Source organism: Pavona decussata, unplaced genomic scaffold (genome assembly GCF_977016875.1).
Source record: "Pavona decussata unplaced genomic scaffold, jaPavDecu1.1 SCAFFOLD_232, whole genome shotgun sequence".
Taxonomy (NCBI): Eukaryota; Metazoa; Cnidaria; class Anthozoa; order Scleractinia; family Agariciidae; genus Pavona; species Pavona decussata.
The window spans coordinates 1,529,583-1,551,739 of record NW_028145637.1 but is presented as its reverse complement, the minus strand read 5'-3'; the positions used below and the strand labels follow the sequence as shown (position 1 = coordinate 1,551,739).

At 40.0% G+C, this 22,157-nt stretch overlaps 1 protein-coding gene and 1 pseudogene across 2 annotated transcripts; one reads left to right on the top strand and one right to left on the bottom strand.

Moving 5' to 3' along the window:
• Positions 1-1,044: 1,044 nt before the first annotated feature.
• On the top strand, positions 1,045-19,935 carry LOC146458680 (small ribosomal subunit protein eS8-like). The gene is made up of 8 exons (XM_085090391.1): positions 1,045-1,133; positions 5,684-5,755; positions 6,576-6,640; positions 7,749-7,857; positions 8,859-8,982; positions 18,079-18,118; positions 19,028-19,082; positions 19,178-19,935. The coding sequence occupies exons 1-8, from the start codon at positions 1,073-1,075 to the stop codon at positions 19,333-19,335; spliced, it is 684 nt and encodes a 227-aa protein (XP_084946517.1). The 5' UTR covers positions 1,045-1,072; the 3' UTR covers positions 19,336-19,935.
• LOC146458681 (uncharacterized) lies at positions 9,745-16,267 on the bottom strand (annotated as a pseudogene). Its single transcript, XR_014858146.1, has 2 exons — positions 15,307-16,267; positions 9,745-14,302 (listed from the first exon to the last, which is right to left on the bottom strand). The product of XR_014858146.1 is annotated as an uncharacterized LOC146458681 (transcript).
• Positions 19,936-22,157: the final 2,222 nt, after the last annotated feature.

Sequence of the window (22,157 nt, the reverse complement as noted above, 5' to 3'; positions counted from 1 at the left end):
ATGTTTTGGAGTGTATGTAATACAATCACCGCTATTTTTAAGTGTTGGCAGATTTGAAAGATAAGTTAACGGGCCCGGAAATTACCGGGACTTTTGAGAAACGGGCCTCAGGGCTAAGTTGCTCAAAGCATGGTTAGCGTTAACCCTAACTGGATAGGTTGTCATGGTATTTAACCCGAGCAACTGGGCCCTGGGCCCAGTTGCTCTGGTTAAATACCATGACAACCTATCCAGTTAGGCCCTGGGCCCAGTTGCTCGAAGCATGGTTAGCGCCAACCTGGGTTAAATACCGTAACAACCTGGACCCAGTTGTTCAAAGCCCAATTAAGCTAATCCTGGGGTAGCGTGAAATTTGATTCGAGTTTAATTACTAACCAATAAAGACTTCAAAAAGATTTTTCTCTCTCAGTTTTGAGGAAGACTTTTCTTTACCTTCAGCTTAAAATTACCTTTTAAACCCATTTTTAACAAGTGAGATAAAAACCTCGGTTAACTTTTAATTGTGGATTAGCCTGCGTAGCAGTGGTTTCCATTTCCTTCAAGCCAAGCGGGGCAAGCGCGCGTTGGCATTGGGCAAAAAGGAGCAAAAAAGTAGGAGCGGGGGGGAGGGGCTCCTCCATCCTCCATAGCTCTCTCTCTATATATATATAGAGAGAGTGATGGAACCAAAACTCACTGGAATAGCGCTAAATCGCCCTAAAAACCACATAGGAGGCAAGAAATACACAAGAGAAGTAAAATGGGTGATTTTTATTTAAAAATTCGTTCATATTTTTAGCCTCTAAAATAAACCGTTTTTCTCCCATACAAATCCTTAATATATTTTTCAACCGTAGCGTAACTAGCGCTCATATTTCGAGCTTGGGCTACCTGTGGTACAACAAAGGTCTGAAAGCGGGTGTGGAAAATGACACGTTTTGGTCTGAAATAGGGTCAGGATTTGGAGAACCGGGCGGTTCACCCCCACTGAGAATTTCCAGGAGTCCCTTCTTCCCCCCCTCTCTCTTCCCGGTGACTTCCGGTGGGTAGGGGACATAATAATTACTACATATGAAGTACCTACCAATCTAACATGGCGAGCGTGTTTCGTCCTTCGTTTTCATTGTTACGGCTTTGTGGATCGACTTCTGCAAGTAAGTGAATAGCAAAATATTTCTTTTTGTTTTCAGGTGATCGCTTTGATGACTGCAAAAAAATTGTTGAGCAAATGCGCAACCATTTAGCTATTAACCTGGCTTACATCCAGCTGCCAGATTTACGAAGCTTTCCTGTTCAGTTGTCCTGTTGGCTCAGAATACCCGGCCCATTTCGAAGGGCACAAATCTCTTGCTCCTTCAGTCCTGTAGTCTTTTTGTTATTTTGTCTAAGCTATTAAAACCTGTGCCCTTTAGTCCCGCAGTCCTGCAGTCCTCCAGTCGATGATCCATATAAACGGTTTATTATTACAACATTGATTCTTTAAATATTTTAAAACATGAAAATGACTTTGAAGCGTTTGTTCCAAATTATCTACTGAAACAATGCTCGAACACAGTTTACATTAAGATTCTTTCAAAAATATAATGAAATGACTTTGATCATAGCTTATTGGTACAGTAAAATAATGTTATGATATAGCGTTAGAAAGTTCAAACGCTGCTCAAAACCTGAAAATGACTTTGTGGCATTTGTTCCAAATTACCTAATGTATAATTGGAAAAGGCAGTTACATGTATGGGCGAGATGAAAGAATTAGCAGGGAAAATGGCGGAACGATGATCTGATAACTACACTCCACAATAAAGACAAACTTATTCGGTGGATGATGAGGGAAGGATTACTGGTCAAGTCTTGAGTGTGTTCTACATGAATGTGTGGAGATGACATGAAACTTGAAAGTTTTGATGATCGTTCGGATGGTTTTAAATGGTTGTGCAGAAGGCAAGTTAATGGCAAAAAGCACAAGGTGGAGATGTCAATAAGAGCAGGAAGTTGGTTCCAACAGAGCAAGATGACGTTGGAGGAGTTCCTAAAATACACTTAGTGGTGATGGCACAATTTGGATCAGGCCCAAATACCTGTAAGACACAAACTTGTACTGGCAACAGATACGGGCATGGATTATTAGACATAAGACATAAGACATAAAATATTTATTTATCCACGGTGGAAATTAAAGCTAAAAAGCTTATGGGACTGTGCCAAAAAGAAAAAGATAAAAATACAAAACTAAAAAACTGTCAAAATTTCCTGACCCTTGCTTTACAACTTGATCCATTAATCTCATTGGGACAGTAAGCTGTTTTTGTCAAGAGGTCTGTGATTTCTTGTTAGTGGAAGATAGTGAGAGCATAGGTGGAGAGGGCAAAAGCATGTGAAAGGGCAATAGGTATTCAGCTGGATAGGAAAAAGCAGGAAATGTTTTCTTATAGCAGTGGACAAAAGGGATGGAAGGGATGATGAATGGTTCACTAAGTCACTTGAAACAGTTATAGTTAATGGCTAAATGACTCTTGAAGAAGTTAAAATGGATGAAGTGAACGGGCAAATGGCTAAGGAGTATTTATTGGTGAACGTCTTGAATCTTTCGAACGACTGGTGGTGAAGGTTTTACAAGTTTCGAATGGTTCAATGAAACAGAAAGTTAGAAAAATCGTCAAACGCTTTATTTTCTTACAGAAAGAATCACAGTAGTCACCCCAGGGCTCAAAATAATAAATTATTTTTGGACAGTTGCTGGTCATGTTGACCAGCCAAACAAATCTTAGCTCTGTCATGTCTTGTTTCTGATCAGTCAAAATATTGAAATAAAGCCTCGTATGCTCAGAAACTCGTTGCTAAAGAGTATAAATGTTTTGATCGCTAAAAGTATCATTTATGTTCGCTATTTTCATTTCCACAGGCAATGGCCTCTGCGTTCTATTCGACATAAAACTTGTAATGCGGGCTGGCAGTGAGAATGACAATCAAACCTCAATACATTAGTGCTAGCAGAAATGCTCATAAAACCATGATGTGATGTTAGTCTGCACATAGTTTTAAATAAATTCACGACTAACATGTGGAAGCAATTTTAGTTGTAAGCACTTTGAGTTTCTACCAAACACTAATAGGGCATCAAGGGTCATACTACAAGTGAGGGAACTTTGCTTTTGCTGAGCATGTAGGAAAAAAGAAATGCCAACAGCTTCATGCCAAGTGTCCAGAAGATAGGATTTGTGTCGTTGGCTTCTGGATATCTTTCGTGTATCATGCAATACTGGTATTCCATTTCAAGTCAACAGAATAACCTAAACAACTATCGAGGTAAGATTACACATAACAGTAGAACCGATGTTGTTCGTCTGCAAAGCTTAGCAGCTTGGCCTTTCAATCAGGGTGTGTCGGAAGTTTAACATGAACTCATTGTTCACCGAGCTTCCTTTAAGATGCCCTCTTCTAAAAATTCTTCTTCTTCAAGACTGCCAAGAAATTAGCAAGAAAGCCCTCATCATTTCCCATTTCAAAACACATGGATCCCTCAAAACTTTCAATGTCGCCTACGACAGAGAAGCCCGTTCTATGCAGTGCCTGAATGAATTACTAAATAAATTAAAAATGTACTAATGGCCAAATACTGTTAGCCTGCGAACGCAGACGTATTTCCGGCTGTCGAGATTCTCTCCGCCGAAAAATAACGTCGTTATTTTTCAGCGGAGAGAATCTCGACAGCCGGAAATACGTCTGCGTTCGCAGGCTAAATACTGTTCACGAAAGTTGCTTTACACAAGAAGACTTCGAGAAATTGGTGAGAAAATCCCAGATGCCATAGCAAGAATAAAAGATATCAATATATATTTTGTTTCAATCTGTAAATGTGGCCCAGCGCAACCCTGGAACTCTGTTTGACAAGTAGCACCACGATTTAGGTGGTCATTTTGTCAGCACATATGGGAGACATTCAATTGCAAAATGGGGAAAAATTGAAACATTGTTGACATAACATTCAAAGCATTTACATGTATTCTTTACTAATGATTTTGCAGATGCTAAAACACCCTACGAACACAGAATTTTCTTTCTTTCTTTTTTTATAAACCACTTTGGAGTGTTATTTTTCCCAGCCCACCGAAATTGAAATTGTTGCATGTTCATAGCAGACGCTGATCTATGCGATATTCATTGTTGTCTATTCAGTGTATTTACAGACGTAGATGTTTCTGTTTTATTTTAGCAAACTGCTAAACCACCTTGGCATTCACAAAGCCACAGAATGTGACCGTCTCAACTGTATTACCGGTTTATATCCTAATCTGTTTTATGATTTAACTGTTTATAATTTCCAGAATTAATGTGAATAAATGTATTTTTCTTTGAAAGCCGTGTATGCAACCGGTCAAAATGACTGCCACACCGACATTTTGTCCAGACATATTGTCATCTTGACTGAACATTGTTCGATGACTGGCCATTATTTTGAGCCCTGCACCCACCGAAGCATGACATATTGAACACCCCACAATTTGTAAATGAAAGTGTGCTCTGGTGTTGATGTTTGCAATGCAGGACTCTGTGGGTTGCATTGGAACATGACTGAAGGGCTGAATGAGCAGTATTTTTACGTTTTTACCAGTGTTTTACCGACAACTGCATAATTTACTGCAGGACTATGTGAGGGGCATTTGAATATGACTGGAGGACTGGAGTAGCAGTGTTTTAACTTATTCATAAGAAGCCTAATCTATATCTTCCTTTGTATCAGCTAGTGAAATAAACCTCAGTTTGTGACTACTCGATTTCCTAGAATTTTGTGTGTGCATGCATTGTTAAGGCAATGAGGAACTAACTGGTATCTGTTTTTTTTTTAACTGATATCAATAATTATAATAACATTGCTTCTGGCTAAGTACTGTAATTAGAAATGTCTGTTTTCTCTAAAAAAGAAGATGCCCTTTAGAGACCACCATACAGTATAGGATCTTTGTACTATAGAACAATAAATTATTATTCTTTGAAAAGGCCAAAAAATTGAGCAAATTTTACAAAAAGGTTTAATTTGTAACTACAGTGCAACGAACTCAACCGGGGCCACACAAACATATTGATCAGCCAATCACAGCTCATGTTTACAACAAAGGAGTCTGGCTTTGGTAGTTTGTAAACCAGCCAAAAACAAGAACATTTCTTTAAATTTCAAAGTGTCTGTTTTTTTAGTGGCACCGGATGAGTTTGTTGCACTGTAAGAGTACACATGTATAGTTAATATGTAATTTCCTGATGAGTATTTTGATTATGCTGATGAGCCACTACAGTGGAACCCGGTTAATACAGACTCAAAGAGGACTTGTCAAAGTGTCTGTTTTATCCTGGTGTCTGCGTTAGGTGGGTTCTCAGAATGAATGGACCATTCGGCAAATGTTTTATCGATACAAAGACTAAAGCAGACATTTTTACAGCAATAAAATGTGTTTAATTTCCACTTAACTGTATAGTAACTGTAACCCTACCCTTGTTTGTCATAGTTTGGGGCTAAAATTACATTTTTGTTTTTGAAACACAACAATGGAATTAAAATCCTATCAGCATCAGCTCTGAGGGGAGGCTGATGTTGATAGCAGCAAGCAAAGGATGTCAAAGAGGAAGAAGGCTACAAGCAATGACTAAAGCAAAACCCAACCTTCAGGTTGTAACGAGGGTCTTAACTCTTTAAAATTGACTTTTATAGCTTCTTTGAGATGTCTAGAGGTCGCTGGTGACAGTTGGCAGTACAACCATTCACAAAGTTTTCATTCATCTGGTAAGACTTAAATTTTGATTGAAGGACAGAGAGGGTTGGTATTGTGATTAAATGGCAGCACAATACGTTAGGCTTGAGATGCAGTTGTGGTTCCTCTCCTTACCCAACAGTTGGCTGTCTGTTAGCATTATATCATTTTTTGATCGTTATAACTTGCTTTAGGTCACTTACATGTATCATAAATTTCATTCAATTGGTACAATGCCACTTAAAGGGTGGTGCCTACTAAAACCAAAGTATTTTTGCACAGTTGATGACTATGCAGAAAAAGCAGATATTAGCAAGGGGTATTGGAATCCAAAAAGAAAATTGGAGGTAACTACACATTTTTTAGAGATAATTAATGAACAATAATTCTAAAAAGCACTGATATACAAAACAATGTATGGATTTTTTTTCCCAAGTTGAAGCTTAATTATCTCTGAAAAATGCATGGTTATCCCAATTTTCTTTTTGGATTCCCATAACCCTTGCCAAGATCTGCTTTTCCCACATAGTTTTAAATTGCGCAAAAAATATCTCCGTTTTAACAGGCACCACTGTCAAGAAACCTGACTTTCTCTGACCATTGTGAGATGCGCAGTAGCAAAAGAAGGCACCATCCTTAATGTATTTGGTAAAAGTCAGTATAGACAAAGAAGACTTTTATCAATGCTTAATTAGCAATGACACATATTTAACCTTTTTTTGTAAAAATCTTATGGTAGGAAGTGTGGCTCCCTAACCATTATACAAAGGCATTGTGATCTTCCACTGAAAACATATCTTTTAATTTTATATTTGTTATTTTAAAGAGCGTCTTGTTATTCTCTTTCCTCAGCACTAATGTTAGGGGGAAGAAAAAGAAGCGAGTGGAGAAAAGATAGAGTTCCAGCACATACCAGGGTATTATTGACATAAACATTTCTGTAGTCATTTTCAAAATAACACCTACCCTCCCCATGGTCTTGGGTATACAAGACTACCCTCCTTCCTTGAGACAACTCAAGCTAGCCTTGATATGATAATTGCATGACAGAGGCAAAGTTGACTCTGCTTAATTATTATTGATAATGATTCTGAAATATTTAAATCCTCACTTTCCCTTATTGTATATATTTGTTTAATTCAACTAAGTATGTTCAAACTAGTTTGAAACCTTGCCTCCTTTACTTCATTTTTTGGCTTCAGTAACTGTTTTTAGAAAACAAATGCAATGGCCAGGATCTCTCCTAAAAAGTAGACAAAATTAAATATGCATACACTCTGAAACAAGTTTTTCTATTACAGTGTTATTATAAACAGAGCCCTTGTGGTCACAATAGCCTCATTTAGAGTATACTGTGGAAGGCCATGTACTGCATCTGTAAAGAACACCTTTCCTTATTTAAATGAAACAAAATAAACATTTGAAGAGAGCCTCCACTCTTACAACAAACTGTTGTTTAATTGTTGGAAATAGTGTCTAAGTTTCTAAGCTTAAAAACTGGAGATAAATGTTTTAGTATTCTAAAATAAATTGTATTGGCTTTTATTATTGCCTGTACATGTTTTCGCCTTTCAATTTTCTGTGCGTAGGCATTTTCGATGCTGTGACATCATACCACTACCCAATAATTCTGCACAAAATGCCTTGTGCTTGCTGACAATAGTGGCAACCGTATGACGTCAGGTGCTTGGGAAATTTAATTGCAAAAATGGGTGATAATCATATCCATTTTTTAAAGCAATAAAGTGTTATATCTACTTCTTTAGCTAAGCTTTGATATTTGGAAATTATTGTCTACAATTTAATAACTTCAATTTGTTGCAAGAGTGCGTCGATCCATTTAATAAAGAGGAGGATGTATGTACCTTGATAGGTTTGGTATTGGATGAAAGCCTGAAGAAACATTTAATCCATTCTAGTTCCATTTATTCATGAAGTCCCATATGATGTGACAGTTCCCGAGTTGATAACAGTTTTGATAATTTGAATTTTAACTTTAAAAGGATTTCTTTGTTACTTTTTCAGCTCAGGCTTGATAAACCCGAGAAGATCAAAGTAAGGAAAGCATTTGGTGGACATAAAAAAATCAAAGGCATCAAACTTAAACATGGTGTTTATGTCTGGAATTCACTAGGTATAGTTTTTTTATACACTTTTTTGATACAAATAAACAGCAATTACAGTAATATCAATCAGCGCGGCCTCATTACTTAACTATATAATTATAAGTGCAATCATTAATGGTTTATGTTAACAGGGATAAAACAGGGGATGTTTAGCAATAGTTTTTACAACAGTAATTACTTGAAACGAAACATATAAACAAAAGAAAAGTCACCTCCAAACAGATAACATGTTCTGCATCAAATTACCTAAACATAACAAATTTGTGACAATCTTGAAAATTTGATGTATTTTCACAAATTTCTTTCATTTTCCTGTTCACTGTACACCTTTACTTGACCTGATTGAAAATACAAGGACTAGGATGCTGGAATTCCATTGAAATGCTATATTCAAACAGCTCTCATGTAAAAATTACATCCTGACCATTTTTCTGTTAACTCTCAAGGCAAGGCAGTTTTGGCTTCTTGTATCTAAGCTGTTTTTGGTAGCGCTAAGACTAGGTGGAAAGGAAATTTACCTAACAGTTCTGCACACACTGGTGAAAGTTAAAGATATGTTCAAGTATTAGTTTAGACACAAGAAGGAATATCGTCAGTCCTCCAGTGTCACGCCAGATGAGTTAATGACATCATCTGCTTACATGCAAATTGCTGTGATGCATTTGTCAGGTAAAAGTAGATTTATTCATTAAATTATTTATTGGCACTCAAATTGGAAGCAATATTTCGCACTTGGTAAAAATTTCCTTGTCTTGTTGAAAAATGAATAAAAAATTTTACTTGATTCAAGTACAGTGGAGTGACACATTCAAGTTTTCCCTGTTTAGAGCCTCCTGTTTTTGTGGGGATAGATTTTGTGCGATAATTGAAGAATGAAAGGGTTAGTGTGCACTAACTCACGAAATTAAAAGTTGCTGAGAGTAGATAAAAAGAAAAAAAAATAGAAATTCATCTGCTCCAAGGTTCGGTGAACTCATTGCTATTTGCATATCTTTGTTTGTTTACACAGATGTTGAATTTGAGTGCCCTATTTTAAATGTGGTACACAATACAGCCAATGATAACTTCAACAAAAATGGTGTTATGGTCAAAGGAACTATTGTTCAAGTAGATTCTAATCCCTTCAAGACCTGGTTAGTGTTGAATTTGAAGTATTTGTAACTCCCATTAATAATTTAGGGCTTTCACGTACATGTAATCTGTGTGCTATTGCATAATCTGAAAGATTCTTTCACTAGTTTTTAGTTCTAGTTTGGTTAGTTTACACTTTAAGTGACGTCTGGCACGTGCATTTCTACACAAGAGATCCGGCAACGAGACGCATTCAGGACAGTTTATTTGTGCGTCGTGTAGTCCCCTACATTCAAAAGTTTCTTATTATATAATGCCAGTATTTCAGGCTAACTTACTTCCAAGTGAAAGTTGTTGTTAGGTATAAAGATAAACGGGCGAGAACTATCTTAGCACTGACATTACAGCAAAAGGCAATTTATTTTGGGCCAACTGTTCTTTTTTCTTAATATTCACCTAAACACCCAAACATTTCAACCGTTTGATACCTTTTGAGTACATTAAGGAAGTTTAAATTCTCCATAATATCCTTTGAACGGAAAGAAGACACTTGGCTTCTTTCCGCTCAAAGGAAATACTAGCCTCCTTTGCAGTCGTTTTTAGGGGACTCGTATTACCTTCCCCCCACAAAACCGACTAAAAACGACTGCGTGGGAGGCTAAGGAAATACGAGATGCTAGATTTAATGGTGTTTGCATGATCAATGTTTTGACGATCAGTTTTCAGTTTTTCTACCACCAAAGCCTGAAATTGGTGTCATACTTATGGAAATTAGTGCAGCGGAGTGACTATATTCTGCGCGTTATAAAATGTTTTTGAATCCATTTTTTGTGAAACCAATAGCTTTATTTACAGGAACAGTAAAACGTAGTTACAATATTGCAAAACTTTCAAGTTTACAAACTTAAACATTAACGAAAATTACATCATTGCGACAGAAGGTAACCGAATGGAAAGCAATATTAATCCATTAAACTAAAGCACTCGGAATTTCTTTTTCCGAGTCTGCCTGTGTCATTACTGAATAATACATCATTCTTATCTAAACTAAAGTTGTTCGTAAATCTTATGCGACATTAGAAAAAGGATCATTCACTATTGACTCGGGCCTGTTATAAGTCAGTCAACAAGCACTGACCGATAAACCTGACCAAAAATGTTTTGCCCCTGAAACTGAAAAACAACAGGTAACAACAATTTGTTTCGTAGACTTCATTATAGGTGCTCCACTGAGAACATTTTGATCAATCTATTTCAGGTATTCAACAAGTGTATCTTAACTTAAGTCAATCTCATATTTTCCTTGTGCATGCAAAGATACTTCGAAAAAAAGTTGACATAAACACTGTATGCTATTACTGTAAGGCTATAAAACAGCATCCCAGCCCTATGAATTTATACCAGACACCCCCATCCTCAAGATTCAATTTATCCAGTCCGTGACTTGTGTGAAGCTGATACGCAAAACACTGACTTGTGTGTGGTGAAGTATGGTACGCAAGAAGCATTATCAGATAGGGATGTGTATTACCTTACAACTACAGTTTGAATAAAGAAAAAAAATAATAACAAATAGTGGCAAGCTTAGCCTTCATCGTACACACTTTCATATATTACTAAATTGTGCTCTATCCCGAAGCATTCGTCTTGCATCGTCACATCTTCTGGACTGAAAACTTTACAATTGCAAACCCTCCGTACTTTAAAGTTTCTGACATAACAAGGCCAAGTTGTCTTCAATGGTGACTACAATAGGAAGCTAAGTGCCATGTTTATTCATTAGAATAGTTAGCGCACGTTCAAAATAATCCTTCCAGGTCACCTTGGTCAGTCACTGAGCACAATAGTTGTCATAAGAAGTTGTTATAAGAACCGGTAACATCGACATATTGAGCTCCCAGCTTTTGTTGTCGAATAGCCAGGGCACGTTCATGATACTCCTTCGCCTGCTCCAGGTCTCCTTGGTCACTGAGAACACAAGCCAAGTTGCAATAAGAAGTGAAGACATCGACATGTTGAGCTCCCAGCTTTTGTAGGCGAATAACCAGGGCACGCTCATGATACTCCTTCGCCTGCTCCAGGTCTCCTTGCTTACGGAGTACAGTGGCCAAGTTGTCATAGGAAGTGGCGACATCAACATGTCGAGCTCCCAGCTTTTGTAGTCGAATGGCCAGGGCACGCTCAAAATACTCCTTCGCATGCTCCAGATCACCTTGGTCTTCTAGTACAATGGCCAAGTTGTTATAAGAAGTGGCGACACCGACATGTTGAGCTCCCAGCTTTTGTAGTCGAATAGCCAGGGCACGCTCATGATACTCCATCGCCTGCTCCAGGTCTCCTTGGGCACGGAGTACAGAAGCCAAATTGTTGTAAGAGCGGGCGACATTGACATGTTGAGCTCCCAGCGTTTGTAGTAGAATAGCCAGCGCACGCTCATAATATTCCTTCGCTTGCTCCAGGTCTCCTTGCTCATGAACTACAGTAGCCAAGTTGTTATAAGAACTGGCGATATCAACATGTTGAGCTCCCAGCGTTTGTAGTTGAATAGCCAGGGCACGTTCATGATACTCCTTCGCCTGCTCCCGGTCTCCTTGGTCACCGAGTATAATAGCCAAGTTGTTATAAGAACTGGCGAAATCGACATGCTGAGGTCCCAGCTTTTGTAGTCGAATAGCCAGGGCACGCTCATGATACTCCTTCGCCTGCTCCAGGTCACCTTGGTTACAAAGTACAATAGCCAAGTTATTAAAAGAACTGGCGACGTCGACATGCTGAGGTCCCAGCTTTTGCAGTCGAATAGCCAGGGCACGCTCATAATACTCCTTCGCCTGCTCCAGGTCTCCTTGGTTACTAAGTATAATAGCCAAGTTGTTATAAGAACTGGCGACATTGACATGTTGAGGTCCCAGCTTCTGGAGCTGAATAGCTAGGGCACGCTCATAATACTCCTTCGCTTTCTCCAGGTCACCTTGCTCTTTGAGTACAACGGCCAAGTTGTTATAGGAAGTGGCGACATCAACATGATGAGCTCCCAGCTTTTGTAGGCGAATAGCCAGGGCACGCTCATGATTCTCCTTCGCCTGCTCCAGGTCTCCTTGGTGCCTGAATACAGTAGCCAAGTTGTTATAAGAACTGGCGACATCGGCATGTTGAGGTCCCAGCTCCTGGAGCTGAAAAGCCAGGGTACGCTCATGACACTGTTGGGCATTGTGAAACTCACCCAGTGCACCATGAACAATGCCAAGTAGAGAATTGGCTACTAAAGCATTTTCATCTCTAACGACGCCATCATGCTGAAGTAGTTTTAAAGCTACATTCAGGAACCCTTTTGCTGTGTTAAACTCGCAATGGTTGATACATATCTTGCTAAACCTAATGAAATAATCTGGATAGTGTCCAGTATTAAAAGTCAAGTTTTCGACGACTTGGATTATGTCGTCTCTGTTATATGCAGCTTGAATTTCTGTGCTTAAGGACTTTAATTGAGGAACCACAGGGCTGCTGTTACCAATACAATCTAAGTCATCTAACAGTTGATCATTTATGAAGTGATAAAATGATGTAATGGCCCCGCGACAGATTTTGAGATTTTCACAATCCGAAGAGTTTTTAGTTTCAGCTTTTATCGCATTGTGCACAACTTGATGTACGCGAATGTAGACATCACTATCGTCCTCTTCAAATAACAGCAGTTGGCTTCTTTGAACCCGCATTCGAATCATATCGTCATCCTTCAATTCCTTATCTGTATTCCGAATGTATTTTATTACAATTTCAAGGTTTAACGGTTGTTGTGAACAGAGCGAAAGAAAACTGAATGTGTGTTTTAAAACTTTGTCCGATGACATCGCATTTTTCACGGCAAATGTAATTGCTGCGGTCATGGATTTTGGATAGCTTAGGTTTGTCTCGGAAAGAAGGCTCTCAGTGTCAGCACGCTGGCCTTTGTGTAGTTTTTCCAGGTAATCTTTCCAGCCATAGTTTGAAGATGCTTTGTTCTCACGAAGTTGTTTGACAAATGTGGCGGCACTTGCTAAGGCAAGAGGTTGATAGTCTAATGTCCGCGCGACTTCTTTTCCCATCTCACTGTCAGTGATACCAGAAAGCGTGGCTAATAAGGCCGTGGCATCAGCAAGCTCCATACCCTTGCTCACTGAGATGTGGCTGATGAAAGAGTTTGTTAAAGGGATGGAAGCAGTGTCCTGTGTTGTGATCAGCATTTGTCCTCCTAACCACTGCTCATTCCCAGGCTCTGGCAAATGAACACTTACTTGAGGTATGCTGGTAACGTTGTCAACTACCAGTAGCCACGACGTGTAGAGCTCAACTTTTGTGCTAACTAACGTCTTGAGGTTTGCAATCTTCTCCAATATCTCTGAATCCTTAGAACTGAGGGTGTTTGTAATTGCATATTCTGAACACTTCAACAGTCGAGCGAAAGAGACAAACGATTGTAGCAGTGAGTGAACACTTTCAGCATTAAGAGTCATTACAAATGCAGTGTTTGTGACTTCTTTGGAAAATCTCTTTGCGACGAGCCCGGCCAACTGAGATTTGCCACTTCCAGGATTCCCTGAGATGTACAGGTAACTCAAGCGGTTTTTGCTGCCTTCTTTGAGTTCTTTTAGCTGTTGTGTTATTTTAGTCACCTCATCATCTCGACCGGCAACGTCGTGTGAAGGCTTGGGAGGGAGAATGCAAAATGAGGAAACTTCATTCCGAAGCTGATTTTCAAGGACTTGTCTTTCATCTTCTTTTTCTTGAAGTTCGGCTACTTTTTCTTGAATTTCTTCTTCTTTCTCTTGTAGATCCTGATGGAGATCGTCAACTTTTTTCAAGATCTTTGCCAACTCCTCCGTTGGAAAATTTCTCTGGCTTCTGATTTCCTGAGTTTGCAAGGTGGAGAGCCCGAGTGCTTGGAATGCAACATCGACTCTGGTTACGGCATTATGAAACTCTGGGTCTGAGAGATGGCCTCGTGGAATGTAAGCAAATTCCTCATTGCGAAATTTCCTGAGGTCATCTATATTTGACTTGACGAGTGCGTTAAGACTGTTCCCGATGCAATCCGAGTACAGGATGGCGTAAAAGAGCATAGTGCAATCCCACTCAGCTCGATTTCCGTTTATCATGATCGCTAAAAGTTTCGCATTTCTTCTTTGGTTCCGCGGAGATTCCCCATTATAGAAATCCAATCCATTCCTTGGCTCGTCCTTCCATTCACCTAATGTAGCCTTGTAGCGGTTGTCCCATTCCTGTTTGAAGATTGTTCGGAGACCTTCGGCTAGTACATCGTGGTGACACAGCAAATCCTGAAGTAGTTCAGTTGTTCATCGCTGAATTTTGTTGTAGCGGCCATATTCAGCTTGTGGACTTAAGGTTCTATAAAAATAACAATTCGCTGTTAGCAAACCCTTGGTGGACTTACCGTGGCTTAGTTTTCAAGTTCTAACGTCCCGTACACACGTGTACGGTTAGGTTGCTAAAGGCGATCTTTTGTGTATGTGGACAGTGTAAACGTATCTTGATGACGTTACAACACCTGGTATCGCGAATGATCAGACTGTCAGATCCTGCGAAACGAAAGGGGAAGCAAAATAGCTGTTGTGGATGTAAAATCAGTGTTGCTCGAAGTAACAGGATGATATATCGCAACTGGGAAAATCTACTGGATGAGCGTAATTAGCTTCAAATGAAATGAACACCTGAAAATAATTTTACGGCAAAAGTTCCTAATCTCCATAGTCACATAAAACCTCATTTCGCTTGTTGTGTTACGTCACGTGCGCCTGACGCTATTCAATTCAGTTCTAGACCACTGCTTTCGTTTTCTAAACACCCTCCGCCTGACGCTATTCAATTCAGTTCTGGACCATTGCTTTCGTTTTCTAAACACCCCAACATTTAATAGATTGAGACCTACTTAGTAAAACAGTACGTATTAATTTGAGAGGATGTTTTCCATTCATCAACCAAAGGTTAAATACAATGAGTAAAAGATGATGTGCTACACTTTTAAAATAGCTTCATTTGAATGGTAATCAACAATTCACACCAGGCAAGATTTCATCCACATACAATACGTCGAAGTTTAAACCAAATTTCACAACCCGTTCTGATTCAATTCGACTGTAAAGTACAATCCAATACAATAAAGTGTACCATCATGCTATACAGAAGTGGACGGATGAATCAAAGGAAACGATTTGTTCAGTTTTCGGTCCGGACCGTTTCAGTCTGAAGCAGTACGATTGATATAGTCAACCTTCAATAAACAAATGCAAATTTCTAACTTGCGTGTGAACGGAGAAGGTAGGAATGTTTTTAGTTTGCATGGAATGACAGCCATAAAAGCGAAATCAAAGTCAGTAATAGAGCATACTCACCCTTTGCTAAGTTCCCACTTAACTTAGAGTAAAGTAAACCTGCAAGCAGCAGTTATCAGTATTACACAGAAACGCACTCTTGTATTGAAAGACTTTCACTTTCGACTTGCAATCATGACGTGTTTGTCTATTTCCAGTCGTCACGGGTTCGGGTCACGCAATTTTTATCTTGACATCTCAACGCTTCACCGCGACTGCATTTAGCTAATTCTCTCAATGGTTCAGCACCTGACTACATCAAGAACTTGCTGCAGTATACAACATTCTCCTGTACTGTCCAATCGCAATGTTTTTTTGGCTACTCTAACTGCTTGTTACTCGGGCCGTAAGGCGGACCGAGTGAAGGTTTCGGTAGCATCAAATTCTTTTTTCTTTTTTGGGGTCGCGATAGGCCGAGAGATAAGACTTCGGGCCACGAGTTATTGTTCTCGGTCTCGTTTTTTGTACTCGGCTGGTACGAGTTACGTTTTCTGTCGTGTTATCAAATTCTTTAAATTCTCGGTCGCGTTCTTTGTTTTCGGGCCGTGAGGAGTGTGTACAATATGCGAGCCAGACGTGCGAGGCATGCGAGGCATGAACAACCCCAACATAAACTGCTAACCGTTAAGCTAACTGGGGAGCTATGTAAGCTAACCTAAGTGCTATTTAAGCTAACTGGAGTGCTCTTTAGGCTAACCGGAGTGTTTTTTAGGCTAACCTGAGTGCCTCAAGGTTAGTTTTGTTTAACCGAAAATTTGGCAACTAAATCAGTCTATGTCCTCGCGGGCCAAGATAGATAAAGATGTCTCACGTTTACTATAGAAAAACAATCAATATAGAAACGGTTTCTGTCTTCAAATGAAAGGTGAATAACAAATGCTTTCCCCTGAATTTCATTTAAAAATATAAACAGCGAAACAGTGAAAAACGTACAAGGATATAAACGTACGCGTGATGCGTAACGTTACTCTAGATCGGGGGGGGGGGGGGAGGGGGGGGGGACGGGTTCTCAACAGATGCTTGGGTAGGGAGGTGCGGCCCGGGCGTTCAAACCCTGACCTTGGTGCCAGTTGCTAGCTTTCATCTAGTGACTTCTTATAGTTATTGGCTTTGCGTTTATTTTGGTGTTTTATTTATTGTTCGTTTTATGATATTTAAGACACAATTCTCTGATTTCCCTATCCCGTTTAAGACAGAATTCAAAATTTTCAGGCCCTTTCTAAGACATTTAACCCAAAATCACACCCTGTTTAAGACTAGAATCAATAAAGCCCGGGGATTATAAAAAGCATTCGTATGACAAATGTCATATTCTCCTGTATTTCATTCTGACTGCAAGAAATGCAATTCTATCTGGTGGTTACTTATTGCCTCACTATATCTCTGTGTCTATCTATTTGGTAGCCTGCGAGCAAGCTCTCTTGGGGGGGGGGGGGGGGCGGGAGGGGGAAAGAGGATCCACCCCCAAGAGAGCTTGCTCGCAGGCTATCTATTTGGGGGAATTGGCGATGCTGGAGGTTATCACTGTTAAACGATTGTAGGCTTTACGCACCACACAGTCAAATATGGCCCGAGTATAAGCTGGAAACAGCTTCTTGTTTGAAAATGTATTGGGAGCTTTTTGCTGTGATAGCACCAAGCCTTTGGAACATCCTTCCATTAGAACAGACATTGGGCAACTCAATTGACGCACCAATACCCACTGACATTCAATCCATGTCTGATGCCGTTCTGAATTATTTTGTTGTGGTTTTCCTTAAAACTGAGAGTTTACAACAAGTTGGTCCAAGTTTCAAATAAAGCTGGATCATTGTATAATGCAATTTCAGGCATTTCATTGGCTTAGTGTTATGGTATATTTAACAATTAGACGGCGAGCTCGAGGTTTCTATCGGCTGATAGTTGGCGAGGGGCGAAGCCCCGAGCCAACTGTCAAACGCGATAGAAACCGAGAGCGAGCCGTCTAATTGTTTTAGCATACCTCAGTGATCGATCTATGAAGCAAAAAAATCTTTTTATTTTATAAATTTTGATATATTGGTGCAATGATGCATGCTAAATCGCGCGCGCTCTGACAAACTGCCGTCTATCGATCGATAGACGGCGCCTGTGTAGCCAATCAGATTGCGCGTTACGCGATAGTCGGTCACTGAGGTATGCTAAGAGCCGTTATATCATGCCCGAGAAATAGTGACTATTTTAATTGTATTCTGCATGTTCTTGCAAAACCAAATCAGCTAGATCTATCAATATTTCTCGATTGTTTTTAACAAAACAATTATTGCACTCAAGCTTGTTGGATATGAGATGATTATAGCCAACTCCGGGCTATGCACCTCGTTGGCTATCTATCATCTCATATCCAACGCGCGCTTGTGGAATAATTGTTAAATATAATTTTTTTTTTTTTGGAAATTGTCTTCTGCCATGAATTGCTTTGCTTGGATTTCTAAATAATCATTAGTATCTGTAACTAGAGTGTATTTCCCTGAAATCGGGCACCTTTTAGTTTTGAAATGTGCTTGTTGCTTATTGTTAACTTGTTAGCTGGCCAATTAATATCGCGGAGTATATATCTGCAGTAGTTGTGAAGTACTCTGACTCAGAGGCAAAAGCGGTTCAATGTAATTCTGAATGATATTAGTTAAAATCTCAGATTTCCCAGTCAAATATGCACAGTTGTTGCAAACGTTTGCCGACCAAAGTGTTAATATGTTTGATGGCTAGTTATTGCTTAATGAGACAAAACGAGAGATCCAGCCAGTCTAACGTTCTACATTTTTGTTTCTCTAGGTACACTGCTTACTATAATAAAGAAGAGAAGACAGATGCGGTAGGAATGCTACTCTTACATTACACACCAAATGACCGGACCCTCAGGAAATTTTTTTAGTTTTGTTTCTTCTAAAAATCATGAGCTTTCCTGAAGTGAAGTTGAGGAAAATGCAAAGATCTTGATAAAGCGAAACCGCCTTGTATTTCGTGGTGGCAACAAGAGAAACAAGTTTGAAAACGAGATACCATTTATACGCAAAACAAAGCACAAGAAAACCTTTTGTTAAGTCTTCATGTGAGAAGAATTACTTACAGTACTGATACTTTACACATAAAAGGTCGTTAGTTTGACAACGCTTAAAAGTTGTCTACGTTTGGCTTAAAAATAGTGCATAATTGTAACCCATTATAGGGAGCGAGGTATGTCTGACCTCAGTTAATTAAGTAACAGACTATGGAGCGGTAGGCCTGGGTTCGATTCCCAGCCGTACCATCACTCAGGGTCTTTAAAGAACTGAGGAGAAAGTGCTGCCTTTGTTCTGACATCTGCAAATGGTTATACTAGACTGTCTAGTCTTTACGGTGAGATCGAAAAACCGTAAGCCCCATCTCACAGTACTTTCACATAATCTGACTCTATGCGACGTAACAAATCTCTGGCAGTGACCACCCCTAGTGTCTATCTCACATTTACATGACATTCGATTGCTGGACTCGGCGTCATATGTGGGTTGAGTTTGTTGTTGGTTCTCGTCCTTTCTCCGACAGGTTTTTCTCCGGGTACTATCGTTTTCCCCTCTCCTCAAAAAACAACATTTGCAAATTCCATTTCGATCCGGAATCTCAGGGCCACAGGTTTGTCAGTCGTAACAGAGTGTTAAGTGTCACCCTCGTTAAACAACGTTGATTGATTGATTTTAAGTTGAATACTTATCACTTTGCGTCAACTGTGTTTTCATTGAACTAGGCAAACTGTTCGTTGGAACAGCTTCTACCTTACATGGACACTGGAAAACTTTATGGTAAGCAATGGTGCCTCGTTGACTAACGTTCCCTTACTGAATATGTATCATGGCATGCTTAATGTTCCTAAGTTGTTTTTCTTCATCTGTTGCAGCTAAGATAACCACGCGCCCAGGACAAGTTGGCGCCTGTAATGGCTATATTCTGGAAGGGGACGAGTTACAGACTTTCTTAAATGATCGCCATGATTTGAAATTATCGCAAGAAAGCAGATCGGCGGGCAATGATCAAACTTCAATGCTTAACTCTTGATTTGGCTGAAGCATATAAACACCTCACGGTTGATTTAGTAGTTTTTGTAAACCAGTTTTTGGTGTGACTGCAGCGCTTCAAATCAATCACCATGAACTGAACGTGTCGTTTTTGCTCGACAACCAAAGGAGAACAAAATCTACAGGTATTACCAGCCATGATGTGATTCCCAGGCCTGGCACCTGTTGAATGCCATTGTGTCGAGTTCTAATTGGTTTATGGTGTTAGATGTTTGATGTGTTTGGCTACATGGTATTCCTACAGCAGTTAGTAGGCACCGAGCCTCTGGGACGGTGGAGAAACGACGAAGTGATGGATCGTTTTGAACTTTACCTACGTCTGAAGGAGCACGCTCTTCCTAAAGAATGGGTAGCCTGTTTTACAGCCGAGGTTTGCTGTTAGTTCGCGCAGAAAAACTTGATCAAAACCTGTTTTGTGATATGGACGAAAAGCATCATTTCCACTCAGACGAATGATTCATACGTGTAGTTTCAGTTGTTCCACCGACATAAGACAGAATTTTTGCAACATCTAAAATGCTGTAAACCTTTATCACCAGGCAAAAATATTTTGCATTGTAAAATAAACAAAACGGCGACAGTTGGTCTACGTCATATCTTTATGATTTTGGTGTATGAATGGGGTAAACTGACGATCGTGTATAATAATGTTTGATTGACTGTTTGATTGACTGACTGACTCACTGACTGACTCACTGACTGACTGACTGACTGACTGACTGACTGACGCACTGACTGACTGACTGACTCACTGACTGACTGACTGACTGACTGACTGACTGACTGACTCACTGACTGACTGACTCACTGACTGACTGACTCACTGACTCACTGACTGATTGACTCACTGACTGACTGACTGACTGACTGACTCACTGACTGACTCACTGACTGACTGACTGACTGACTGACTGACTCACCGACTCACTGACTGACTCACTGACTCACTGACTGACTGACTCACTGACTGACTGACTGACTGACTGACTGCCTGACTGACTGACTGACTGACTGACTGACTGACTGACTGACTGACTCACTGACTGACTGACTCACTGACTGACTCACTGACTGACTGACTCACTGACTGACTGACTGACTCACTGACTGACTGACTGACTGACTCACTGACTCACCGACTCACTGACTGACTGACTGACTCACTGACTCACTGACTGACTGACTGACTGACTGAAAAAAATCAGTCGAATGAAAGCGTTCGTTGACTCCGTGGGGATTAAGAGTGCCTATTTGGAAGGTGAATTTTTGTTCTAAAGTTTTGCGTGTTTGAGTGGTTACGCAGGCTAAAGTGTCGAGCGACTTGTTTGGATACAACCTTGTCATTTCTTTCAACGTCTCGCATATGTTCGCGAAATCGGTAGGCTAGTGTCCTTCCTGTCTCCCAATGTAAAGCTGTTTGTATAAAGTGCATTATATGCAATAATTAACATCAGCGGAGGTACATGTACAACGATCAGTGATTCTAATACATCGCATGGGTCCCGAAATTTTGTCGACGTTGTGAAAGAAAGGGCAAGTTTTGCACCGTGCGCGCGCATTTAACTGGCCTGCCCAACAAGTGTTTTAAGAGTGCTAGACGAGGAAAAGCGAAAGTTCTGTGTAGTACCCAACAAACCGGGCACCCAATACCCGTGCTGCATAGATGTAGAGTAAGTGGATAGTAGGGCTGGGATACAATCGGAAACCTACAAACTAAGTTACTTAAAATCTACGTGCGGATAATTGACGTATTTAGTGGAGATAATCACCTAAGCGTTTAATCACAAGCTCAGCACGTTAGAGGCGGGGAGAGGCATTTGATTGTAACGGGGCGTTAACTTTGTACCTGGAAAAGCCATGTTCATAAATACAACAGAGGCACTACATTTATTGAACTCTGCACGTTCATTTGCTTCATTGCGAGGTACAGAAGCTCATTTTTTCAATTTTTACATTTCATTTAGTTGTTCTCCAATCGTGTAGTGATGTCCAGTTACAAAGATAAACTCTGAAGCCTTCTCTCTTCTTTAAGGTATATCCACGATGATTCCCAAATGACGTCGGAGCGGTTGTGGTACCTAGACACGTTTTGGCTCAAAACGTCATTTTTCAGTTAATTATTTTGAACCTTTCAAAATGTAAAGCTAAAGGTTAAAAATATATATGAAAATTTGTTCGAGCAGCACTTCGATCTGCATTATAACCTATTTTATCTTTTCTGGAATAGAATGCCATTCCCTGGCGAATTTCCGAGCTGCTGACTTGACAAAAAAAACTTTGCTGTCCTTTTTTTGTCTTAGCTAGGCCTTATTTATTTCGCACTCTAACCGTCTTATTTCAAAAACATAAAATATATCCTTTCCCACGAAAATTCGAAGAACTTCCTTACTACAGAAACTAGTTCGCTCGTTGTCAAAATTTATGTTTTTGTTTGTTCATTGACAGCGATGGTATATATTACCGTTGCTGATTATTCTGAACAGATCAAGATCACAACCCGAGGCGATAAACGACCTGCGACCAGATATCCCACAGAAACGAAAGGCGATTGCCCCGCTAATAATTTAGAAAGGTGAAACTTGAAAGCAAGTCAAGCATCCCCCGCCCCCTGCGCGCTCATAAAAATGTTATATCGCTAGGCGCTGGGGGTAATAGCACAAACCACCCTCTCCCGCTAATGCAAGTTAAATGAGGGATCTTAAAGCCAGCAGTGAAATGCACTACGAGTGGCCTCTTCATTGTCCCCGTCGCGTCGCGTCTGTTCGTGGGAAGTATTTTTGCGCGCGCTCGCGTCAGGGCGCC